This window comes from Brassica rapa, chromosome A08, assembly GCF_000309985.2.
Source record: "Brassica rapa cultivar Chiifu-401-42 chromosome A08, CAAS_Brap_v3.01, whole genome shotgun sequence".
NCBI lineage: Eukaryota > Viridiplantae > Streptophyta > Magnoliopsida > Brassicales > Brassicaceae > Brassica > Brassica rapa.
The window spans coordinates 14419295-14441725 of NC_024802.2; the positions used below are offsets into that span (position 1 = coordinate 14419295).

The window sequence follows — 22431 nt, forward strand, 5'->3', positions numbered from 1 at the left end:
TGAAGCGTGCCAGGTCATCTAGGCTTAAACGGTTGTTTCTGGTATGTTACTTTATCCGGTTAAAAGTACATGAGAGTAAACTTAGACGATTACTAAAGCTTTAATAAGATGAAGAGTGGAAACAACATGAATTGCATCGAGAGATTGAATACGATTAACCGGTTAGATAAACGATTAGCTTTAATAAGATAAAAATTAGGACAACATTCAAAAAGTGGATATACCAAAAAAGGGTAGAAAACAACATTGATTCCATCGAGATATTTAGAAGATTAGCCGGTTAAAACGGAGAATGGAACGAGATTTAACAAACTCTGATAACTGTGGATTTGTCGGTGAACGGTTCATCGCCGAGATTGAACCGATGATTACGCTGGTGATTCTTCATCAGACAGGGGAACGGAAAGGAGATGTCAGGGACTGAGACGGCAACGACAGGTGTGAAACTGAAACCGGAACGAGGGTCTGAAACTGAAACCGAAACGAGATAGTCGGAAGTTTTATGATACCATATTTCTGATTTTGGAGGAATTTGGATGAAAGAGGTGAGTTGTGTTGTGTTGCGGAGAAAACAAAGGTAGAGGAGAGAGATGTATGTAGTAAATTCGAACTGTATCGATTGTAGTGATAATATTATTCTTGCCTCACGCGTAATGATGAAAAGCTCTCGTAGGTATCGAGCTAATGTGTGTAGGGGTAGTATTGTCATTAAAAAAAACACGTCGCCCTTAACTCCGAAAATCCATCGCAGCAAATATGTGGGTTATGCTTGTATATACACTGCAATTTCTCTTTTATTTACAATTAAAAGATAAAATAAAAATATTAAATACTCTTTTACAATTTTGATTAAGATTAAAAAAAAGTAAATTACTGTCATATAACCTATTATAATTATCTACTCTTTAGAATTTCAGAAAAAATATTGCTATCAAATAATTATTTTTAGTTATTAATGAATATTTTTAAAATTGCTATTTTTACAATTCATATCAATACTAATTTTACACTTCTTTTGTTAGTTAAATAATTTTTATCATCATGTTCATCACCAAATACTCTCTTAAAAATAATATCAAACAAAGTTTTACAATTCTCTTTTGGTTAGGACTTAAAAATATTATAAAAATTTCTTTGGTTTAGGATTTTTTTTTATAAAAAAGGAAAACAACTATAAAATATTATTTTGCAGTTTTGTAGGATTTTAGAAAAGGAAATTAATATTACATAATCTTGTACAATTATATTTTGTCTAGGATTTAAAAATAAATAAAATTTCTATCAAATAACTATTTCCAGTTAATATTAACTATTTTTAAAAGTTGCAAATTTTAAAATTCGTTTTTTTCAATAACATTAATATCTTTACAATTTTTCTTGTTAATTGAAGTAAAAATTTTTATTAAATAAAATTTTACAATTCTCTCTGGTCACGATTTAAACAAAAAGAAAATTTTTTAATTGGTAATATTAGAAAATAATTTTCTTTTAGAAATTTCTTTTATTATGCTTTTAGGAAAATAAGAAGTTATTTTCACATAATGAAAGTTTTTATTGACGTATTCACAATCTAATTTTTTAATTGACACATATCACAATCATATCAGGTGAAATATTTAAAGTTAATTTTGGTTTATATTCATAACACAAAATTATTAAAAAGGTAAAGTTAGTTAATTATAAGAAAAATAAGATTATTTTTACGTTTTTATTTTATCTGGACTTTTAAAAAGGAAATTAATAAAAAAAAATTCTTTTAGATTTTTATACAACTATTTTATTTTTAATAGAAAAATTATGTTTAATTATTTATATGTTTTGTCTTATACATACAAACACATATTTATCATATTTACACATACTCATGTACGCCAATAACATCAAAATTAAAAGTTATGATAGCATCATAAGATGTAATAAGGATAATAAAAAGTTGAGTTGTATCAAGAAATTAAAAGAAAATACTCATGTAATACTTTTCATGTAAATACTATTGTGTTTTGTAAAATAATATGTGGAAGCTTAAACCTAAATATAGATTTGAATATTTGTAGCTATTTTATCATAATTTTTTAACATACAATTATCTATTAAAAAGGATATTTATTTACTTATAAGAAAATAATAAGATTACTTTTACAATTTTCTTTTAGTTATGCTTTTAAAAAAGTAATATTATTTATTTTAAAATTAGTTTTTTCATGTTTTTATTAAATAATTTATTGTACTTGTAGGAATTTACAATTTGTTTTTGTTTAACATTTTTTTCTGAAAATTTAATGTTTATCTTTTATAATTCTCACTCTTTCGTATATTTTAAAAAAAAAACATTATAAAGAAAAATAATAATAATAATAACAATTATAACAATAAGTAATAATAACAATAATAATAAGACTGTAAAAAATATTAATAGTAATTATCCTTTTAAAAACTTTTTAACCAAAAAATTGTAAAAGAGTGTTTAATGTTAATTTTCTTTCATTAAAATCGGATTTTTTTAATACTGTTAAAAAAATTGTAAAAGAGTGTTTAATGTTAATTTTCCTTTATTAAAATCTGATTTTTTTTTTGAAAAAAGTTATATAATTTTCGTTTTTAGTGTATACCAAAAACGACTTGTACAAATAATTTATTATTTTAGTGTATATATTTTTAGTTAATAGAATTGTTTTCTTAGTTTTAATGAAAATATAATTATAAAATATTATATTGAAATTGGTTCTTCAAAATTGATGATTAACATGATTGTTGCACATGGTCATTATTTTTCTAAAAACATTTATGTGTTAAACTATATCATAATCAAAAATACATATACTAAAATAATAAAAAAGGATTTTTCTTAAAAATAAGAAAAAATTATATTAAATAATTTGTTTTCAAATCTATTTTTTAGGATTTTGAAAAAAGGAAATTTTCTAAAACAATTACTACTAACTATTTTTTAAATCTTTTTTACTCTTAAATAATTTTTTAAGTAGTTTTTTTCAAAAATCGTTTTATTATCTTAATATATATATATATTTTTAGTCATTGTATATTTAAACACATGTCACAATATTAGAAGGAAAATTATTATCAAATAATCTTTTGCAATTATCTTTTGAGTAAGATCTTAAACAAAGGAAAATTACTATTAAATAATATATATAATAAGATTTTTAATAAATTCGTTTTTGTTAATATCTTAGTATATATGTTTTTAATTATGAGATAAATTAACACATGTCACAATCTTAAATATATTATTGACATGTGTCGCGATCATATTAATTAGCAACTTTGAAGAACCAAGCTTTATTTAATAAAATAAATTCGTTTATCCTACCAAAAAAAAAAAAAAATTCGTTTTTGTTAATATCTTAGTATATATGTTTTTAATTATGAGATAAATTAACACATGTCACACCCTTAACTAACTATTTTTTAAATCTTTTTTACTCTTAAATAATTTTTTAAGTAGTTTTTTTCAAAAATCGTTTTATTATCTTAATATATATATATATATTTAGTCATTGTATATTTAAACACATGTCACAATATTAGAAGGAAAATTATTATCAAATAATCTTTTGCAATTATCTTTTGAGTAAGATCTTAAACAAAGGAAAATTACTATTAAATAATATATATAATAAGATTTTTAATAAATTCGTTTTTGTTAATATCTTAGTATATATGTTTTTAATTATGAGATAAATTAACACATGTCACAATCTTAAATATATTATTGACATGTGTCGCGATCATATTAATTAGCAACTTTGAAGAACCAAGCTTTATATAATAAGATATGCATGTAATGTATTGCTTTTTTGGCATGTTTTTCATTCTAAAGAAAGAGACATTTATATACCCAAAAAATTGGAAAAGAACATATTCCTCCATCCCTCTGTTTCCAAAAGTAAGATTTTTTAGTGTTTTCACGTTTATTAAAATTATAATAAATGTTTTCAATATATTTTTCAATACAATTTCCAATAACTATCAACCAATAAAATTTAATCAATTTAAATATTCACCATTAATGTATCTCAAAAGTATACAAAAATACCTTAGAAATATAGAAAATCTATTTTTGTGGAATAAGAATAAATTCTAGAAAATCTTACTTTCGTGAACGGAAAGAGTAAAATATGGGGAATACATAATATATACACATAAATATATACGTAAACTATCTCTGGCTCAGTTTTATTAGTTAATAGACAACGTCTCACTCATAACTAAAACATATTTTGAGATGTAACAAATTCATTCAGACTTTAACTTGTAAAAGGAAAGGAAAATTAGCTCATACTAGGGGTTGGCCCGGGCTACGCCCGGGGTTTTTGTTTAATTTTTAATTTTAAGTATATTTTTCTATGTATATTTTAGCATATAAATGTTTTAATTTATTATTAAAAAATAACTTTTTAGAAAATTTTGAAATTATTTTAAATTATTCATATATTTTTGTTCTACAAAACTGAACTTTTAATATTTTTCTTATTAAAATTTTATATAAGGTGATGAGCAAAATGAACAGAAAATTAGTTAAATTGTAGTCAGATTCGTTGAATTAACATTCATATTATTTTGTGCTCATATTTTATTATTTTCTTTTAACCAACGGTTTAAAAGTTATAATATTTTCTACAGCTAAAAAATGTACAACTATATGGATAAAAGCTACAAAATAAATTCTTACAAAAATTTTGCATTATAACCCAACTAATCAGACTCATGATCTAAGTATTCTTTTATCTCAGTTGTATAAGTTTTTTGTTGTAAAATATTGTTAAATGTACAAACATTTTCTTTTTACTTTTAGAACCATTGAATTCATAACTTTCACGGGTTATTAAAAGTTGTCTTTTGATTTTTTTGTTCGACTTCGTCCTACATCTGTTGATCATAAGCGTATTTTTTTTTCTCAAAGTTGGCTGTTGATCAAAACAGTTATTTGTGAGCCTTTGGCAGAGGGCAATAAAATTATGCATGTTGGCTCTTTATTGAAATGTTTGGGTGGTGTCAACAGTAACTTGTAGGTCACATCTGTTTAACAGATTTGTCTTCAAATAATGGTGGCAGTTTTTTTATTAAAAAGTGGCATTCAAGGTAGTAAGGTTTCATGTGTGTGCCAAGCTTGGTGCCTTGGTCTGTTGTGGTTCTTATTTATTAAGCCGTTGGGTCTTTCCATCGAATGTGTAATACAAAGAGTTTCGTATTACTGGTCAATGACATGTAGTTTGTTAATATTGTTTAGAGTAAATTGAGTGATATTTCGTTGATTTATTTTTCTACCATGCTGTTTGCTCAAGCTTCTTTAATCTAACATCGTAATTATGTGGATGTAGTTTATTTCCTGTAACGTAAAACTGAAACAAAGCAAGGCAAAAAAGCCATGGAAAACGAAAAGTGTTTAGACTACAGTGGTATGTGTATTGATGGTGATTTTGTTCGTTTAAATGATATGCATGAATTTCTCAAACTTCTTTACATAATCCAAATTTTGCTCCACTGTAGATTTCGTGAAAAATTATTTATATAGATTATAGTTTGGTTGGGAAATTCCAAAAGGAATACATTTCCTAATTAAGCATATTTTAATATTTTTTATAACTTTATTCAGACGGTGTAAATCTTTTAATATGTTCGTTTTGTATGAAAAGCTTAGTGTTGTTAACTCAGACATACATATTTTGTAAAATTATGTCATTACGTAATTTAATATGAGGCGATTATAAAAGAAAAAACATGAGGTGATTTTTGTTGAGTAACATACAAACATGATGTCATCAAGAGTCTTTCTTACTAAAACACTTTTTTTTGTCTACGGCACTAAAAACACACAGCGAAATTTTTTTAACATGTGACGAAACGGGTAAATTCAATATCTTTAAATTTTATAAATATTCGAAATTTTAACTTGCAAACAATTATGATAACGATTATATACGGAAGCTGAAGAAGCTTTTTTTTACTAAACCATTGACCATACTCTTAAAATCCCAAGGATTTACAAATATTTTATATACTGGGAGTCGTTAATTTTTAGAAGTTTAAGTAGTAACACTATTAAAGACACCATTTACTATAGAAATAGGTCTCTGCTTCACGACTCGTCCATATGCTATTGTGGAACATGTCTTGCACTTTCTTTGGCGGTAATGAATCCCAGTGCTCGTTGTTTGCTAAATAAAGAAAAAATATCAAGGCTTCAAAAGGTTACATGAAACTCCATGTGTGTATAGCAGAGAACGTATAAGCCATTTGTTTCAGAACCGGTGTAGATTGAGCTCCACAGAGCCTTCAGTGGGTGCATAGTGAACAATACTTAGCAGGAATTCCACGATGAGTTGTTGGATCCTTTTCTGGTCACCATAGACATCCATGGGAATGTAAAAGTATCAGATGTAGATTTTTCTCTCCTACCACCAACATGGCTTGGCTTACCACTGCACTTATGACGCTACCTATAAAGAACTCTGTTGTTTCTAATTCAAATGATACGATGAGCAAAAACAAAGAGGTTTGTTTAGTAGTGTTAAGAATCAAGTGGGTGAGTGTGAAGAAGAATCTAATTTTTCACCCGTTTTCAATGTTGTTGCCGTCTATGTTTTCTACAAATTTGATATTTGCTTCTCGCATGAAACAATTGTTTCAAGATATTGCTTTTTATCCTCCGTTTTCTGGAACCTTGACTCATACAATTCCTGGAAAATTAAAAAGCACACACATCTACATCTCATCATCTATCTACCCACTGTATCAGGTAGTGTGACATATATATTAACATGTATCAGGATTTGGGACTGCGATCAAACTTTTGCTCTCTAGACTTAATAAGACGCCTTTACTTGTGCAATCCTGAGAGAAAGTCTTTCTAGACTTAAAAACAGAGCACGTGTATAATGTCACACAAATGCAGCAATGATTAGAGAAGTTTAGCAAGCTGATGATTAAATTATTACCTCAAGGGAAGAAGATTCTCGGTTGTGCCGTTTAGTGCCTCATAATCTCGTCCGTTAAAGTTCTAATGAGTACCACAGGCGTGCATTGTTAGTCTCAAGGTACATGATTTATGTGATTCATATAAGCAAAGATTTAAATGAAGTTAGAGATAGTTACAGTTGGTGTACCTCTGGAGCTTGGAAGCCTTTGATTCCTAAGCAATGACAGGAATCTACCTGATTCAGGCCAACCATTAAAGTACATGGCGTTAGGATCAGTATCAGATAAACAAACCCCTCATCTTTCAATGGAAGAGCAGGAACACGTGCTTGGACATATAACAGGTGAAACGACATGGTTTGTCTGGATGAGAATGCTCTTTAATAGTGTTCCAGTAAACGTATTTAAGTACGTTTAATGGAAGGTGGAGATGTTACGGGAGTTGATCGGCGCTCTAGTTTCGTGGAACACTCGACTGTAATCTACGGAGGTCGAAGGTGAGAGTATGAAGAAACCTAATACTTCGCTGGGTTTGAGAAATCAAGAATCATGTATTTAGACAGAGCCTTCAGTGAGACGTTTTCTGAACCTGAGCTGGCAAAGCGCAGAAACAGATGAGAGAAGAAAAAAAAACTCAAATCATAATTCGATAAAAATTGCATATTGTTAGAGGCTTAGTATAAGACAATTGTGCTTATGTTTTCATCGATGAGCAACATATCAACGCTCATAAGCTCCCCGCCTTTGTTGATGTTTCTCGCAAACCGCAACAGACGGACCTCCGCCGTGTTAGAGCATCGCCCGGCTCTCAGGTCGACAAGTAACGTGTACGTAGACGCCATCGGAATTGAATTGCGTGTATGGATCGGGCGTTACAGAACTCAGATCGACGGTTTGGTTTTCTCAGTAACATCGGCGAGGTCGCTTCTGGAAGAAGAAGTCGACGACCACCAAACCTAAGCACGAGTTTCTAACGGGCCAAATGCTGGGTTAGACCAATTTAATTAACTAAAAGCCCAGCTACCTATAAAACCTAAAACTCAGACGGAACAGAAGAAAAAAAAAACGCGGGGCATTGGTTGAGCGACACGTGGCGACAAATGCCCACCTCTAAAGAAGGACGTGGCTGCAGGAGGTGAGAGAAAACTCCCCTTTATTATTAATATTGTTAGAGGCTTAGTATAAGACAATTGTGCTTACGTTTTCATCGATGAGCAACATATCAACGCTCATAAGCTCCCCGCCTTTGTTGATGTTTCTCGCAAACCGCAACAGACGGACCTCCGCCGTGTTAGAGCATCGCCCGGCTCTCAGGTCGACAAGTAACGTGTACGTAGACGCCATCGGAATTGAATTGCGTGTATGGATCGGGCGTTACAGAACTCAGATCGACGGTTTGGTTTTCTCAGTAACATCGGCGAGGTCGCTTCTGGAAGAAGAAGTCGACGACCACCAAACCTAAGCACGAGTTTCTAACGGGCCAAATGCTGGGTTAGACCAATTTAATTAACTAAAAGCCCAGCTACCTATAAAACCTAAAACTCAGACGGAACAGAAGAAAAAAAAAACGCGGGGCATTGGTTGAGCGACACGTGGCGACAAATGCCCCCCTCTAAAGAAGGACGTGGCTGCAGGAGGTGAGAGAAAACTCCCCTTTATTATTATAGATGAGCTGGCAGAGAATAATATATTTGACTTGTTTACAAACAATATGTTTGACCTTTTTATAAGAAAACAAACAAACAATAGTTTCAATTCAACCTGTGTAAAAACAGTTCCTTTGCCTTTTACATACATACAATACTCCATGTTCCATCAATCAGGCTAATTTAATAAGGAAGAAAGCGCTTGATAACTATAAACAACGAGAGAAAAAGAAACAAAACATACATATTCTCTTAGACCTATTTTGCTATTTTCACTTCTAAAATAAGTGAACTCTATAATAGAAGTGAGATATGCTCCAATGTATTCCCCTAAAATAGCAATCTCTAAAATATAGAGTAAAAAAATAGAGAAATGCTATTTCTTTCTCTATAAATAGAGAAAAAAATAGAGATCTCTATTATAGAGAAAGAAATAGAAGTGGATTGAAGCAATTTCAGCACGCGTTCGGTTTTTCTTAACTAGCTAAATCGATACCTTTTTGATAGATTTAATTATCCATTTATACTATGCTTCTCAATTAAATCTTCATTTTTTAAAAAATTTGCTTGGTTTACACTTCACATGTCTTATTTGCTCAGTTCTTTTTAGGTTAGAACTTAGATGGCAAAAGTGGTAGTTCTGTTACGTTCTAGCATAAATTATGAACACAAAAAGATATATTTATTATATAAGATTTATCTAAATATAAGAGTTCTATAACAGCTACATGCCTACATTGGTAACATTTTTCAGTAGAAGAATATTAGAGCAAAATTATTTTTTTTTTTTACAAAAAGATGTTCTAGTTTGTTTCCAGTAAGGCCCAGCAGCCCAGTTAGCCATTAATTGGACTCTCGTTAACTAGTCCAACTAAACACGTCCCCACAAAAATTGTCATGGCGGTTTCTAGAAACGCTACCCAAACGCCACGTTTAGCGTTTCATTTAGACAAACGCGGAAAACATTGTCCCCTTTGTCTCTTCGTCGCTTTTCTTGGTGGAAAGGAAACAAAAGGAAAGATATCTCTCTCTCTCTCTCTCTCTCGCCTGATTGAATGAGAAATCCTCCTCCGTCTCTGCTCTCCCTCACCGTCAACGCCGCCGTCTTAAACCTCTCTCGCATCAACGATCTCTCTCATCTCCCCGATCACATCGTCCCGGAACTCTTCGCCGTAGAAAATCTCAACCCTCCTTTTTTATTAGTCTGGGTTTCTCGAATTTAGTGTAAAGTTCGAATCTTTCGAGCTTTGCTCTGTTTTTGCAATTGATTCTCTTTTGCTCTGTTTTTGTGGGTAATGAAAAGAGGACATTGGAAGCTGGGAAGTTGAATGAGAGAGTTCTAAGACTGTTTATGGCGTCTGGAAACGAAGAAGTGCTTTCTGTTATCGACGCTCTGAAAATCAAAATCGACGTCACTCCCATTATTCCTACTCGTAAAGTCTTATTAGATGTGTTTTACGCTTTTGATTCTTGAAGCTAAAAAAAACTTCACGCTTGTTGCTTTGTTGAGAGAGTTTGGTTTTTCACTTCGCAGGATGTCATGAGAGATTTGGATTGAACGAAATGGACTAGACGCTAAGTTCCCTAGTTAAATGATGTTGCCAATGAGTGGGTTTTGAAGCTTGGTCCCTTGCCAATGAGGTCTAATTGTATAAGTTTTTTATTCCCGTTCCTATGAAGTTTGTATGCAATCATGGAAGGTTTTTGTTTGCTGCAGAGTTCTGTTTTTAAGTTTCTATCTTCTATTGTTTCGTTATCCGACTTTCCAGTTCCATGTTATTCAAGTATATAGCTCAAGTCCAGTTCCATCTTATTTGAGTTATATGTAAGATATGATATTTGTTCCGCCTACATCTGTTGAGACTAATCACCTCCGGTTTAAACTTTGCGGAAGAATCAGAATCATCGCACATTCTTGCACCTCTCGTGACTTCCATTGAGGTTAGACATATTTTGTTAAATTTAATAGATGTTACTATTTGTAATATTTATAAAAACTGATTCAATACGACTTATACATCAAAAACGTTATAAATTATTTTCAATATATAGTATCCTATAGTTTTACAGTAAACACACACTGTAAATCTATAATTTTAATTTTTACTTCGAGTTACATTGATTATAACTTTTTTATAATTTAACTAATACTAGTCACTAATAAGAGCCATAGTGAAACTAAAATTGACAGATAACAAAGCCATCAGGACGTCCCAAAACAAGTTCTAGCCTAAGCTGATTAGAATGCGGAAGATAATGGCCGAGACGACACAAAAAGTAGTTCGCAAAATGAACAAGATGAAAATGTGAAAAGGAAACTAAGGAGATAATATTAAAAATGAATGTTAAAGGTGTTGGAATGGTATGGTGACATAAGAAATGGTGTTACCAAGGAAGCTGCCCTTGTCGGCCTGTCCCTATCTCTTCACACTTGGCATTACCATATAGGAAGGTTCAGAGATCAATTTGAACCAAAATCAGTTATATTCGTATTATTTGGCGTATGGCAATTAGCTCTGCTTTCTTATCCTTAAATGAAACATTGTTTTCGCCGTTTGTTTTCTCCTCTAGTTTTCTTGTGATGTAAAAAACATACTGTATTATTACGTGCAGATAATAATCTGATTGTTTCAAACGCCTCTATGTTTACGTTTGTATTTTTTTTGTTATCATATGTTAACTTCATTATCACTGACTTTTCTGTCTTAAGATAATGATATCATATGTTACTTCATTAATCTATTAGCTCGATTAAAATTTTATTAATTTTTTATTCAAACAGTTTAAAGTGTACATATCATAATTTTCTAATAATTATTAAAAAAACTAAGAAAGAATTTATATAAATTTATAACATAATGTAAATGGAATTATCAAATATAAATTTGTATAAATATAGTAAATAAAATTGGTAAATTTGGTGAGAACTAGTTAAGATGTTCGAATATTTTTCAAAATGTACACTTCTTCCATTTCATTATAGACATGTATATATATGATATTTTAGAAGATTTTTATCGTTTTAAAATTTAAGATATTTTGACATTTCTGTGTTAGTTTTATTGAAAACTATATAATTTTAGATTTTGCAATGTTAAACTTTGTTATTTTAAAAAGTTTTTATAGAAAAGTAAAATTTTAATATTTGTGCTGTAAGCAAAAAAAAATACATTATGAAACATATAATATTTGTACAAAACTATACAAACACCCCCTTGTATTGTTGAATCCACAGTTTTCGACCCAATTCAATTCCCCACCTCCTGCTGATTGTAATCTCTCTCTCTCTCTCTCTCTCTCTCTCTCTCTCCTTACTTCACTGGTAAGAGACTAAAGATAAGTTTGTTTTCTATCTCCGCCGCAATCGTCCGATGTCGATATCTATTCTCCACGATGAACCAATCACCGGAGATCAATCGTCGCAACCGAAGTGCCACACGGCGAGTCTATCAACGAAGATACTTTCGAAAATTCTCGTATGTCTTATCATGATCCCTGTAGCTGCAACCGCCTTGCTCTTCATCCTCATGTCTCTCAGCTTCTCTCTCTTCTTCTTCTCTCTCTACTGGTTTCTCCACCGCCACCGCCGTCGCGAATCCTCAGATGGGTTGTTGTCTCCCAGATGCGTGAAGAGCCTTCCCCAGTTCAAGTTCTACGAGCCGACGCTGTACGGAAGCGAGTGCGTGGTCTGCATCGAAGGGTTCAGACAAGGACAGTGGTGTCGGAAGTTGCCTGGATGCGGACATGTGTTTCACCGCAAGTGTGTTGACTTTTGGTTAGTCAAAGTCGGGACTTGTCCGATTTGCAGGGACAGGGTTTAGAATTTGTAAGAAGATGGAGCCAAAAAGGTGAAAGTTTTGATCGGACAAGATGTGGGTTTGCAAGTGTTTATAGTTTTTGTGTTCCTTAGCAACTTTGGTTTTCATCATGTACGGTCCTTTTACACAGCTCAGAATCGAAGCCTGGTGATGATTTATAGAGAATTAAACATAGTTTCAAGACTGAATATATTTAACGGTTGACTCATGGATTATGGATCAAAGTTGATTTACCAAAGATTTAGGAAGTTGAGGTATACAGAAACAAAAATGTCCAGTTCAGGTATGCGATGAACTACATTTGGAGTCTAGGTTATAAGTAGAGTTTTACGAACTCCTTCATATATGAAATTCCATTTTCTGCTCCCAAAAGAACATACTTGGTTTCTCGGGGAATAATAATCTGACAACCTGCCAAATTCACCATCCAATGAGTGCTCCATCCACCTGATTATAGAAGAAGTAATAACAAAAAGTGTGGTTAGTACAGCATGTTCTTGGATATGGATGTTCGAGGGTACAATCGGATTTGGTTCAGAGTCAATTCAGGTTTGGGTTTCCGGGAGCACAATATTACGGTGCAAATTTGGATTTACTCTGGTTTGGTTCAGATATAGTAATACACTAGGTTAAGATCCGCGCCTTGCGCGGGATAAACATTATATATATAAATTATTTTATATATTATATGTTTATAACATATTATGAAATAATAAATATATATTGAATAATTAAGAAGTCATTATCTACTACTTATATAATTAAATTGGTACGAATATATAAATAAATTTTATAAATCAAAAAAATATTTTTTCTATTTGAAATGATATATAATTAAATTTAAATGATAGTAACATATATGGGGTATATTTTAATATTAATATTTATTAGATGATGCTTTTTGCTCATATTTTTTTATCATTTGTATATGTTATAGCAAAAAGTCTAAATTAGTGATAACAAAATTTTCACTGTGGAATTAATGGTGTAAGTAATTTATAGTATTTTAAAAAATTAAGTTGTCAATATTTTCAATTTTTTTATCAAAAAATGTTCAAAGTAAATTTCAAAATTAAGATATTTATGTATTTTTATATGGCATATAGTTTAATTTAAAATGATACATATATTTATATATCTTTTATTTTTGATACTTATTAAATGAGACTTTCAACTTATATTATTTTTTAATTATTTGTATCATGTCATAATAAAAGTTTTAAATCATAGATCACAAAATTTGAATGTGAAACTTTTAACAGTTTTAGTAATTTATACTCGTTTTAAAAAATTAAAAATATAATATATAAATAAGTTTTTTTAATTTTTATTATATGGTTACTATGATTGTTTAATTTATTTTAATAGCTTAAAATTAAACAAATATAATTATAATACACACTTATGTTATCAAATCTTTATTATTCAAAATCATTAATTGTCATATATACTTTAGCAACATTAGGCAATTCTGTTATTTTATTTAAGGAAATAATGAAGCACATTAATAATGTATTTATTGTGGTTTAATAAAAAGTTTATTATATATTTAGATGGACCAACATATTTCTCTAAGGATTCTAAGAATCATTCTAGTGATGACACGTGGCTACAAAAAAATGTTGCAATGCTTCTCAAATAATATATAAGGGATTGTAAACCCGTTTGAACTTGTTCTAATTCGAGTTTGGGTTTCTAAAACAATGATATTTGTTTGGGTTGAGTTCGGATAAACTCAATATCCGGAATATTGTAAAACAAGATCTCTTCGGATATTATGTCATGTCGAGAAATCTCCTAGTATAGTTCTAAAATTTTTTTTGTCACAAATATAGTTTTTAAAGATTAAAATGACCATAATATTTTATTAAGATGTGTGTTTTTGTGTTTAGGATTTAGAATTTAGAGTTTTAGGTTTATGATTTAAGATTTCGAGTTTAAAGTTAAGGGGTGGGATTTTGGAGGTATGATTTCAAATTTTAAAAACTAAAAAAATATTAAAATTTTCTAAAGAAAAAACCTATTTTGATCATTTTGTTTTTTTAGATCTATTTTTGTAACAAAAACTTAAAAATGTCTATTTAAAAGAATTGTCTTATTATATTAGCTTCAATTTGGTTAAAATTTATCTTTTTGGATCCGATCAGTTCAAATTTTTGAGTTTAGTTTTCTTGCCCACCCCTGATAAGTTCATTGAAAGGCCGCCGCAAACAAGCAGTGCTTCAATCTAACGTCAAATAAAAAGGCAGAGAGATGTAATATTTATGTTTCAATCTAATGCAGGCAGTTTCTCTAGAACGGTGTGTGAAGAAAGACGAAGCAAACTTACTTTTTACTGTTTAATATTTATGTTTACAAATTCCAGGAGAGATTTTGATCCGACACAAGATTTGACATTAACTTCTTTTTTTTACAACAACATTAACTTTTAGAAAAAAAAGTTCCAAAACATCAAACCTTCCTTTTACGGATATATAATGATATAGACCCAAGTTTAAGGAAACTTCAATGCGTGTGTCTTCCTGTTACGTTATAGGTTGGCTCCATTTGAACTTAAAAAGGAAATTCTCTATAGTCGGTGCTCGAAATTCGAAGCTGCGTTGACATTACAAAATATTAAGAATCATCCAATCCGATACAAATGTCTAAAATTATTCGGTTTGTAACACTAAAGAAGTGACGAAATTATTATTTTTAGTTTGATTCGTTTTTAACAGCAAACAACGTATCAAATAATCCATATTAGAAAGCTGTGACCCAACGAAAGCACATGCACCATTAATGATCAACCACATGAAACTATCATCTCTCTTTCTCTTTGCGTTTCATTTCCAGCAGCTATATAAACTAATGTCACTTGCCTCAACTTCCATCAACAGTATTACATCTGAGATCTACAAAAATGAAGTCTTCTTGCGGTACAAGGTTCACGTTCTTGGCTCTCTATCTCTTTGCACTACAATGTGTCTATGCGGGTAGCTTCCACAAAGATGTGAATATACACTGGGGTAATGGACGTGGAAAGATTCACGACAATGAAGGCAAACTTCTTTCTCTTTCGCTTGACAAATCCTCTGGATCCGGTTTTCAATCCAACCAAGAGTTTCTATATGGCAAAGCTGAGGTTCAGATGAAGCTTGTCCCTGGTAACTCCGCTGGAACAGTCACAACTTTCTATGTAAGTAACTTACAACTTTAAGGCATTCTTTTCATATTTTCAAATTTGCTAGGTTACATATAGTTAATGAGTTTGTTGGTGTTTTATGATGACTTTTGTGTAGCTTAAGTCCCATGGAACTACGTGGGATGAGGTTGACTTCGAGTTCTTGGGAAACATTACTGGTCATCCGTATACTCTCCATACTAATGTTTACACAAAAGGATTAGGAGACAAAGAACAACAGTTTCATTTATGGTTTGACCCAACCGTTAACTTTCACACTTATTGCATCACATGGAACCCTCAAAGGATCATGTAAGCGTGTTCTTGTAATCCCTTCTCATATATTTTAAGACTAAGTGTTCATGAATCAAGATTCTCACATTGTTTTTTTTTCATTTCCAGTTTTACAGTTGATGGCATTCCCATTAGAGAGTTCAAGAACTCCGAGTCTATTGGAATACATTTCCCAAAGAGCCAACCAATGAGAGTCTACGCGAGTCTTTGGGAAGCCGAGCATTGGGCTACAAGGGGAGGATTAGAGAAAACAGATTGGTCAAAAGCTCCCTTCACTGCTTACTACAGAAACTACAATGTCGAAGGATGTGTTTGGGCTAATGGTAAATCATCTTGCCCCAAGAAATCCCACTGGTTTACGAAGAAACTGGGCAAGGGGGGTATGAATAAAGTGAGATGGGCGCAAAGAAAGTACATGGTGTATAACTATTGCACCGATAAGAAAAGGTTTCCTCAAGGTGTTCCTGCTGTGTGCACTTAAAGTACTACTATTGATTATTGAATAAGTTACTTGGCATTGTCTTTGTAACCCCACAAGAGTTTTGCTTTCAATTGTTGCTCATATATATGTGTGCATGTGTAAGATTTTTAAATTAATAGTGAATAATAAACATATGTAATCAAAAGTTTTCGTTACTAAAAGTTTAACTGGCTCCACTTGATGTGTGAAACTTGTAAATTATTGAGAGAGCACTGAGAAATGATCATTACAAAAATAACACAACAATTATTGGGACTAGTTTGTCAAAATAAAAATCTCAAATATACTAGCTTACTCGTCGAAGCTTATATTATAACGTTTAGTTACTATTTTAAGATCCGCCCAATGAGAATTGTATATATAAATTATTTTATGTACTATTACTTATTTTACATTCTTTTACATACTATAAAATAACAAAATAATAAATATTTATTTAATAATTGAGAAATCATTAGTTATTACGTATATTATAAAATTAACGCAAACACATAGATTAAAATTACAACTCTTGTTTATTTACAATTATTTTATGCTAAGTAATTTAAATAATCACTTTTATCTATTTATATGGTATATAATTAAATTTAAATATATTAACATAAATATATAATGTATTTTAATAAGACTTTTCTAACAAAAAATTTTAACTACTGATAACAAAATTTTCATTGTGAGATTTTTAATAGTTTCAATAATTTATAATCGTTCTTTAAAATCACTACAAATTTTGAAATTAAAATGTTAAGTTCTCAATACTTGTTCAATGCAAATTTTGAAATAAAAATATTTTTAATAGGTATATATATATATATATATATATATATATATATATTATTCTGAATACATATTAAATGATATTTTTACACATATGGTTTTATGATCATTTGTCTTTCTTATAATTAAAAATTTAAATAATTGATCACAAAAATTTCAATATGAAACTTATAACAGCTTTACTAATTTATACTCACTTTTTTAAATTCAAAATATAATATATACGAAAAAATCTAAATTTTATTATATGGTTAATGTGATCGTTTTATTTATTTTAATAATATAAAATTAACAAAATAATTGAGTATAAACAAATTGTTATCAATTCTTTATTATTTAAATTATTAATTGTCATACATATATTTTAATCATATTAGGTAATTTTGTAACTTTTATTTAAGAAAGAAGAAAAAATTTTAATTCTACATAATTAGTTAATTTTATAATTGGTTTACTGAAAATATAATATATATTAAGATGGACTAATCTCTTATATATTAAAGGAGAAGCATTGTAATAAATGCATTCACACTATAATAGACACGTGGCAGCCTCACAATGACTTGATAATAAATATGTTAATGTGTTCACACTATATTCATAAATGTATTCACACTATATACTTTGTATTTTTTAATATAAAACTCATATGCATGGTTCAAATAGAACTTTGGATTTTTCGGTTCGAATCAAAACAAATAACGAATCAAAAGCTAAATATATATATATATATATATATATATATATTATTTTATTGTTTACAGATAAAGTTGGGCAAAATATTTATAAATTTTGATTTAATTCGTTATCCGTTTTGATTTGAACCAAAAAAATATGGACATCCGTAACGCTACGAAGCAAATCAATTATTAAAATACAATTAAAAAAAAAGCAAATCACTAATACCAATATTTTTAGGAATGGATATGAAATTCGATCTGTTATATGCATATATATACATATATGTACAAAATTATATATATATATATATATATATATATATATATATATATATATGTCATAAATATTATAGTTTATATAAGTTTTACAATATTTTTATGGATTAAATTTATTATATTAAGTACTAAAATTTAAAAAGTTAAATAATATTTTATTTTTTTAATAAAATGTTATTATTAATTTTTCAATTATTTTTTAAATTTTATTTTTTTACGGATCAATTCAGATATCCTTTAAAATTCTAAATCATTTCGGATATCAGAGTCAAGGCCTTTTTAATTTTTAATTAATTTTAATTTTATCTTTCATGTATTATTTAGAACAAAAATGTCATTTAATATTAATTAACAATATATTTATTTATTTGTCATTTATTTTTATATACTTTTACATACACATACATGTGCACCTTGATGTGAGCACTCTATAAGTATTTACCAGCACTGAAGTATCTATTTTTTTTGGAAGTTGAAACATTTTTTTCTTAATGTTTCTTTCACTACCGACCAAATTATAGTAAAATGATTTGTCTTAATAATTTTTTTTCTTTTTCTTGAACTATTCTCCATTTACAAACTATGATATGAAACCATTGGCTCGACATGACGATTATCTAAAATTTATAATATGAAAATAAACAAATAATAATAATTTTTGTTTTTATTAAAAATAACGAAACTAATAATCACATCCCGCGCAAGGCGCGGATTATTACCTAGTATATTTCTTAAAAGACTTTGAGAAACATTCTAGTGATAACGTGTATCATAGCTAAAAATATTGTATTAATTTTCAAATAATATATAAGGGATATTATATCACACATAACATTACCAAATCGTCCAAGCTTATGTTATAATTTTTACTCGAAGAAAATGAATTTATTTTGTTTTTTCTCGAAATTTAATTATATTGAGGAAACAGTATAGTCAATTAGTAATGATGCAATGCATCTCTGATTACAGTAGGAACATTTGTATAGTATTCGAAAGAAATTTCAGGATGCATGTCTTGAGACGCAAGTATGTCCGCCGGTTTGTTGCTTTCTCTCGTTATCCTTTGAAAATTTACCTCTGCAAACTTCTTACTCCAAGTCCAGACTTCTCTTACATAGTTATACATTCCAAAGCTGATTGTTTTTTCTGATAAAAGATTCGCTAGAGGCTGACAATCACCTTCAAATATGATTCTGCGATATCCTTTAGACCATGCGTTTTGCATTGCAACCAATAAAGCCTGAAATTCACTTTCTAATGCTGACGTAGTTCGCGTCATTGTTGTGTGTCACTTCATCTCTGAAAATCCATCCCATTTTTCCTGTACGAGTATGAGCTCTGTATGATCCATCGTAGTTACATTTCATCAATCCTCTTAACGGTCTTTACCACATGTTAGTACGCTCTCTTCTATGGGTTCTCGTAGTAGTTATGTGTGATCTATCAATGTATTTTTGTGCAGCTTTCCACTCATTATTATCTAATCTTGCCAGGTTCAGAGACGTTCTCCATGGTGTATGTCGCTTTTGAAACAGAAGCACATTCCTATGTTTCCATATTATCCAGAGGATCCAGATTCCCAAACTTTGACTATCCTGAGGTAGATTCGTATTTTTTGTAAGCAATGCCTTCAGTTTCTCGTCATAGGAGGCTGTTGGATCAGTGTGGGCATCTGACATTCTCACTAATGCGACGATAAGAGAAGACTTGACCAAGTGGTAATCCATGTGAAACCATTTTCCAGAGGAAATGTTTCAATTTTCGTGTCGTTTTTGTTTTCCATATCAAGTTTTTTATTTCGACGGCGTAATCTGAACATTAGCTGGTAACTAGGTAACCAGTATCCTGACTTGACTGTATAGATTCCAGAGTCGTTGTAATGCCATCCTAAGAAATCATGTTCTGCTTTGGAACAAAGTTTTAAGGATAGTATTACCTCTGCATCCTCTTGTGTAACCTGTGATCTGATTCTTTCTTCATTCCATCCAGTTCCTGAGGTATTAATCCATTGTTAAACGAGGCATGGTTGAGGTTCACCATGTAAAGGTTTTGGAGGCATTCTTTCTTCTTTTGTTATAGTTTGGCTAGTGGTTTTATTAAGAGTGTAATGTCATTTTATCTGGATCGAATTATATTTTTATGCAACAATCTAAATGTGTAATATGCCATGTTTTCAAACTTCATGGGGAAATTATAATGTTAGCACAAAAACAATAATAATAAATTAGCATTCGGACAAATGATATTAGTGGAAAAAATCCTCTATATATTAATAGAGAAACATTTAAAAAGTTATAACATGTAGTTTGTACTAATTAAAAAAGTGTTATGCTGAGTTGTCACGTAATTTGAATGCTAATTTTGTTTACGTGGTGGCGGCTTGAGAATCAATTGAGAATTTTGTTAGTCCAAAATTAAATTGTTAGGAAATGTTTATTATATAGTATGTCAATTATGGAGCATTCATTTATCAAATTGAAGTTATTATATATTATTTCCTTAATTAAAACTTATGGAATTACCTAACGTAATTATGATATATATATATAGAAATTAATGATTTTAAATAATAAAAATTTGCTAACAATCTGTATACTTTCTATCACTTTTGCTTAATTATTTATTATTAAAATAAATTACATAATTATATTAATCATATAATAAAAATTTAAATTTTTTTGTATATGTTGTATTTTGAACTTTTCAAAACGAGTATAAAGTACTAAAACTGTTAAAAGTCTCACATAAACTTTTGTCATCAAAGTTTAAATTTTTTTCTATAATAAGATACAATGTTTATAAAATCATATGAAGAAATAATTTTATTTTAATAGGTATTTATGTTAATATATATATATAAATATATATATTTCATATCGTTTAAATTAAACTATACATCATATGAAAATACATATTTTAATTTTGAAATCTTCATTCTTTTTTTAAATGATTATAAATTATTGAAACCACTAAACATCCCTTATATATTAAAATAGGAACATTATTAAGAATAAACCTTGTCTTTATGTGTGATTTACAAGAGTACCATTTACATGTGGCAGTTCTACAATCACTCTCAGTCCTTTTATCTAATAAGGATTAGTTTACTAGATTAATTACATGAATTACCATTGATCATATTAATTAGTTTCGAATATATTGTATACTATTGTATGTTACGAATCATTTATGGTATATTCATATATTTGCTAATAAATTACGTTTCACAATATAACAATTATTTTCTTCAAATTTTAAATATATTTGCATTGTAAATTCCAAATATACTAAGTTATGTATATAAAATTTTCATATTAAGAATAATATATGTCATCAAAAATATAGTCAAACAACTTTTAAATGTTCACAAAGTATATATTTTTATTATGTCCATGTATTTATGATTTTGATTATAGTTATAATTTTATCAATACCCATGTTGTATATAATCAACATTTCAAATAGTTTTTAAATTACAATAGTTTTATATGGGTACATGTTAGATAATACTTTATATGAATATATGAATAAGAAATCAATAATGAACGGAAACTAATATTAAAAAAAAAACATTTTTAAACATTTTTAATAATCAATATTTCAAATATTCCATAAAAAAAAATCACTTTCAACATGGATGATTGGAAAGTGAATATTTGAAATTGTAATCACTAATTCTAATCACACATTTAACAAAGGCAATGCGCCAATCATAATATTAGATAATCTTTTTTTTAATGGTTTTGGCAATGTTTTTTTCTATATGTTTTAAGAAATTGTTTATCTTTTCTATTATTAGTAACAAAAGACAAACTGATCTAAATTTGCTTTATTCATTACTCAAACAGTTATACTACTTAGTAAGTGTATAGCTAAAGTTTGCGTGTGCAAGGGGTGTTCAATCCGGATATCGGTTCGGTTTCGGTTCGGATTTTTTCGGTTTTCGGTATTTCAGTTAGTAAAATATAACTACCATTCTAAATCCATATTTACTTCGGTTCGGTTCGGTTTATATACTGTCGGTTTTCGGTTTATTCGGTTTTATACCAAAAAACATAATTATTTTGTTTGAGATCATATTATATGAATTTTAGAGTCATATTGTCAACACAGTCATTTATTAAAAATATATTACATGTTCAAATAAATGAACAAAAAAATAAAAATGCTTCTACCATCAAATAAAATAATCAAATCTATAACTAAAATCAAAGCTTGAAATTTTGAAAATAAAAATATGAAACAAAACAGAAACATGAAAGAAAAGTTTTTCCACTCTTCCATATTTAGTGTTCATTAAAGTCATGTTTTTTCAATTGAAAAATTTTCATTAATTATTGTCCATCAAATTTATAAT

At 29.1% G+C, this 22431-nt stretch overlaps 4 protein-coding genes across 10 annotated transcripts; 3 read left to right on the forward strand and 1 right to left on the reverse strand.

Annotated features, from left to right (window-relative positions):
* Positions 1-5941: 5941 nt before the first annotated feature.
* LOC103834674 lies at positions 5942-7948 on the reverse strand. 7 transcript variants are annotated; one of them, XR_626543.3, is made up of 3 exons: positions 7128-7948; positions 6578-7021; positions 5942-6473 (listed from the first exon to the last, which is right to left on the reverse strand). XR_626543.3 is itself a non-coding variant. In XM_033277355.1 (3 exons), the coding sequence occupies exons 1-3, from the start codon at positions 7293-7295 to the stop codon at positions 6323-6325; spliced, it is 267 nt and encodes an 88-aa protein (XP_033133246.1). In that variant the 5' UTR covers positions 7296-7942; the 3' UTR covers positions 5942-6322. The 7 variants fall into 7 exon arrangements, 4 of the variants coding, with proteins under 4 accessions (XP_033133246.1, XP_009108987.1, XP_033133245.1 ...); XR_626542.3 differs by having other exon boundaries at positions 5942-6482; XM_033277355.1 differs by having other exon boundaries at positions 5942-6359; positions 6960-7021; positions 7128-7942.
* A 1577-nt stretch (positions 7949-9525) lies between these two features.
* Positions 9526-10393, forward strand: LOC103834675. Its single transcript, XM_009110741.2, has 3 exons — positions 9526-9757; positions 9889-10018; positions 10120-10393. Exons 1-3 carry the CDS (start codon positions 9641-9643, stop codon positions 10155-10157), a joined length of 285 nt encoding a protein of 94 aa, XP_009108989.1. The 5' UTR covers positions 9526-9640; the 3' UTR covers positions 10158-10393.
* Positions 10289-12611, forward strand: LOC103834676 (RING-H2 finger protein ATL14). The gene is made up of 2 exons (XM_033277353.1): positions 10289-10526; positions 10759-12611. The coding sequence occupies exon 2, from the start codon at positions 11957-11959 to the stop codon at positions 12404-12406; it is 450 nt and encodes a 149-aa protein (XP_033133244.1). The 5' UTR covers positions 10289-10526; positions 10759-11956; the 3' UTR covers positions 12407-12611.
* Positions 12612-13953: 1342 nt separating this feature from the next.
* On the forward strand, positions 13954-18194 carry LOC103834677 (probable xyloglucan endotransglucosylase/hydrolase protein 18). The gene is made up of 3 exons (XM_009110743.3): positions 13954-15581; positions 15685-15878; positions 15969-18194. Exons 1-3 carry the CDS (start codon positions 15306-15308, stop codon positions 16339-16341), a joined length of 843 nt encoding a protein of 280 aa, XP_009108991.1. The 5' UTR covers positions 13954-15305; the 3' UTR covers positions 16342-18194.
* The last annotated feature ends 4237 nt before the right edge of the window (positions 18195-22431 follow it).

What these genes read in the sequence shown, in the direction of transcription:
- LOC103834676 (XM_033277353.1), top strand. Translation starts at nt 11,957, where the DNA reads ATGTCGATATCTATTCTCCACGATGAACCAATCACCGGAGATCAATCG.
- LOC103834677 (XM_009110743.3), top strand. Translation starts at nt 15,306, where the DNA reads ATGAAGTCTTCTTGCGGTACAAGGTTCACGTTCTTGGCTCTCTATCTC. An exon ending in GAACAGTCACAACTTTCTAT is followed by an intron (nt 15,582 to 15,684) that starts GTAAGTAACTTA and finishes ACTTTTGTGTAG; the next exon opens with CTTAAGTCCCATGGAACTAC. An exon ending in TGGAACCCTCAAAGGATCAT is followed by an intron (nt 15,879 to 15,968) that starts GTAAGCGTGTTC and finishes TTTCATTTCCAG; the next exon opens with TTTTACAGTTGATGGCATTC.
- LOC103834675 (XM_009110741.2), top strand. Translation starts at nt 9,641, where the DNA reads ATGAGAAATCCTCCTCCGTCTCTGCTCTCCCTCACCGTCAACGCCGCC. An exon ending in TCGTCCCGGAACTCTTCGCC is followed by an intron (nt 9,758 to 9,888) that starts GTAGAAAATCTC and finishes GGTAATGAAAAG; the next exon opens with AGGACATTGGAAGCTGGGAA. An exon ending in CACTCCCATTATTCCTACTC is followed by an intron (nt 10,019 to 10,119) that starts GTAAAGTCTTAT and finishes TTCACTTCGCAG; the next exon opens with GATGTCATGAGAGATTTGGA.
- LOC103834674 (XM_009110739.3), bottom strand. Translation starts at nt 7,295, where the DNA reads ATGTCGTTTCACCTGTTATATGTCCAAGCACGTGTTCCTGCTCTTCCA. An exon ending in AAGGCTTCCAAGCTCCAGAG is followed by an intron (nt 7,022 to 7,127) that starts GTACACCAACTG and finishes GGTACTCATTAG; the next exon opens with AACTTTAACGGACGAGATTA. An exon ending in GAGAATCTTCTTCCCTTGAG is followed by an intron (nt 6,702 to 6,959) that starts GTAATAATTTAA and finishes TTAATTTTCCAG; the next exon opens with GAATTGTATGAGTCAAGGTT.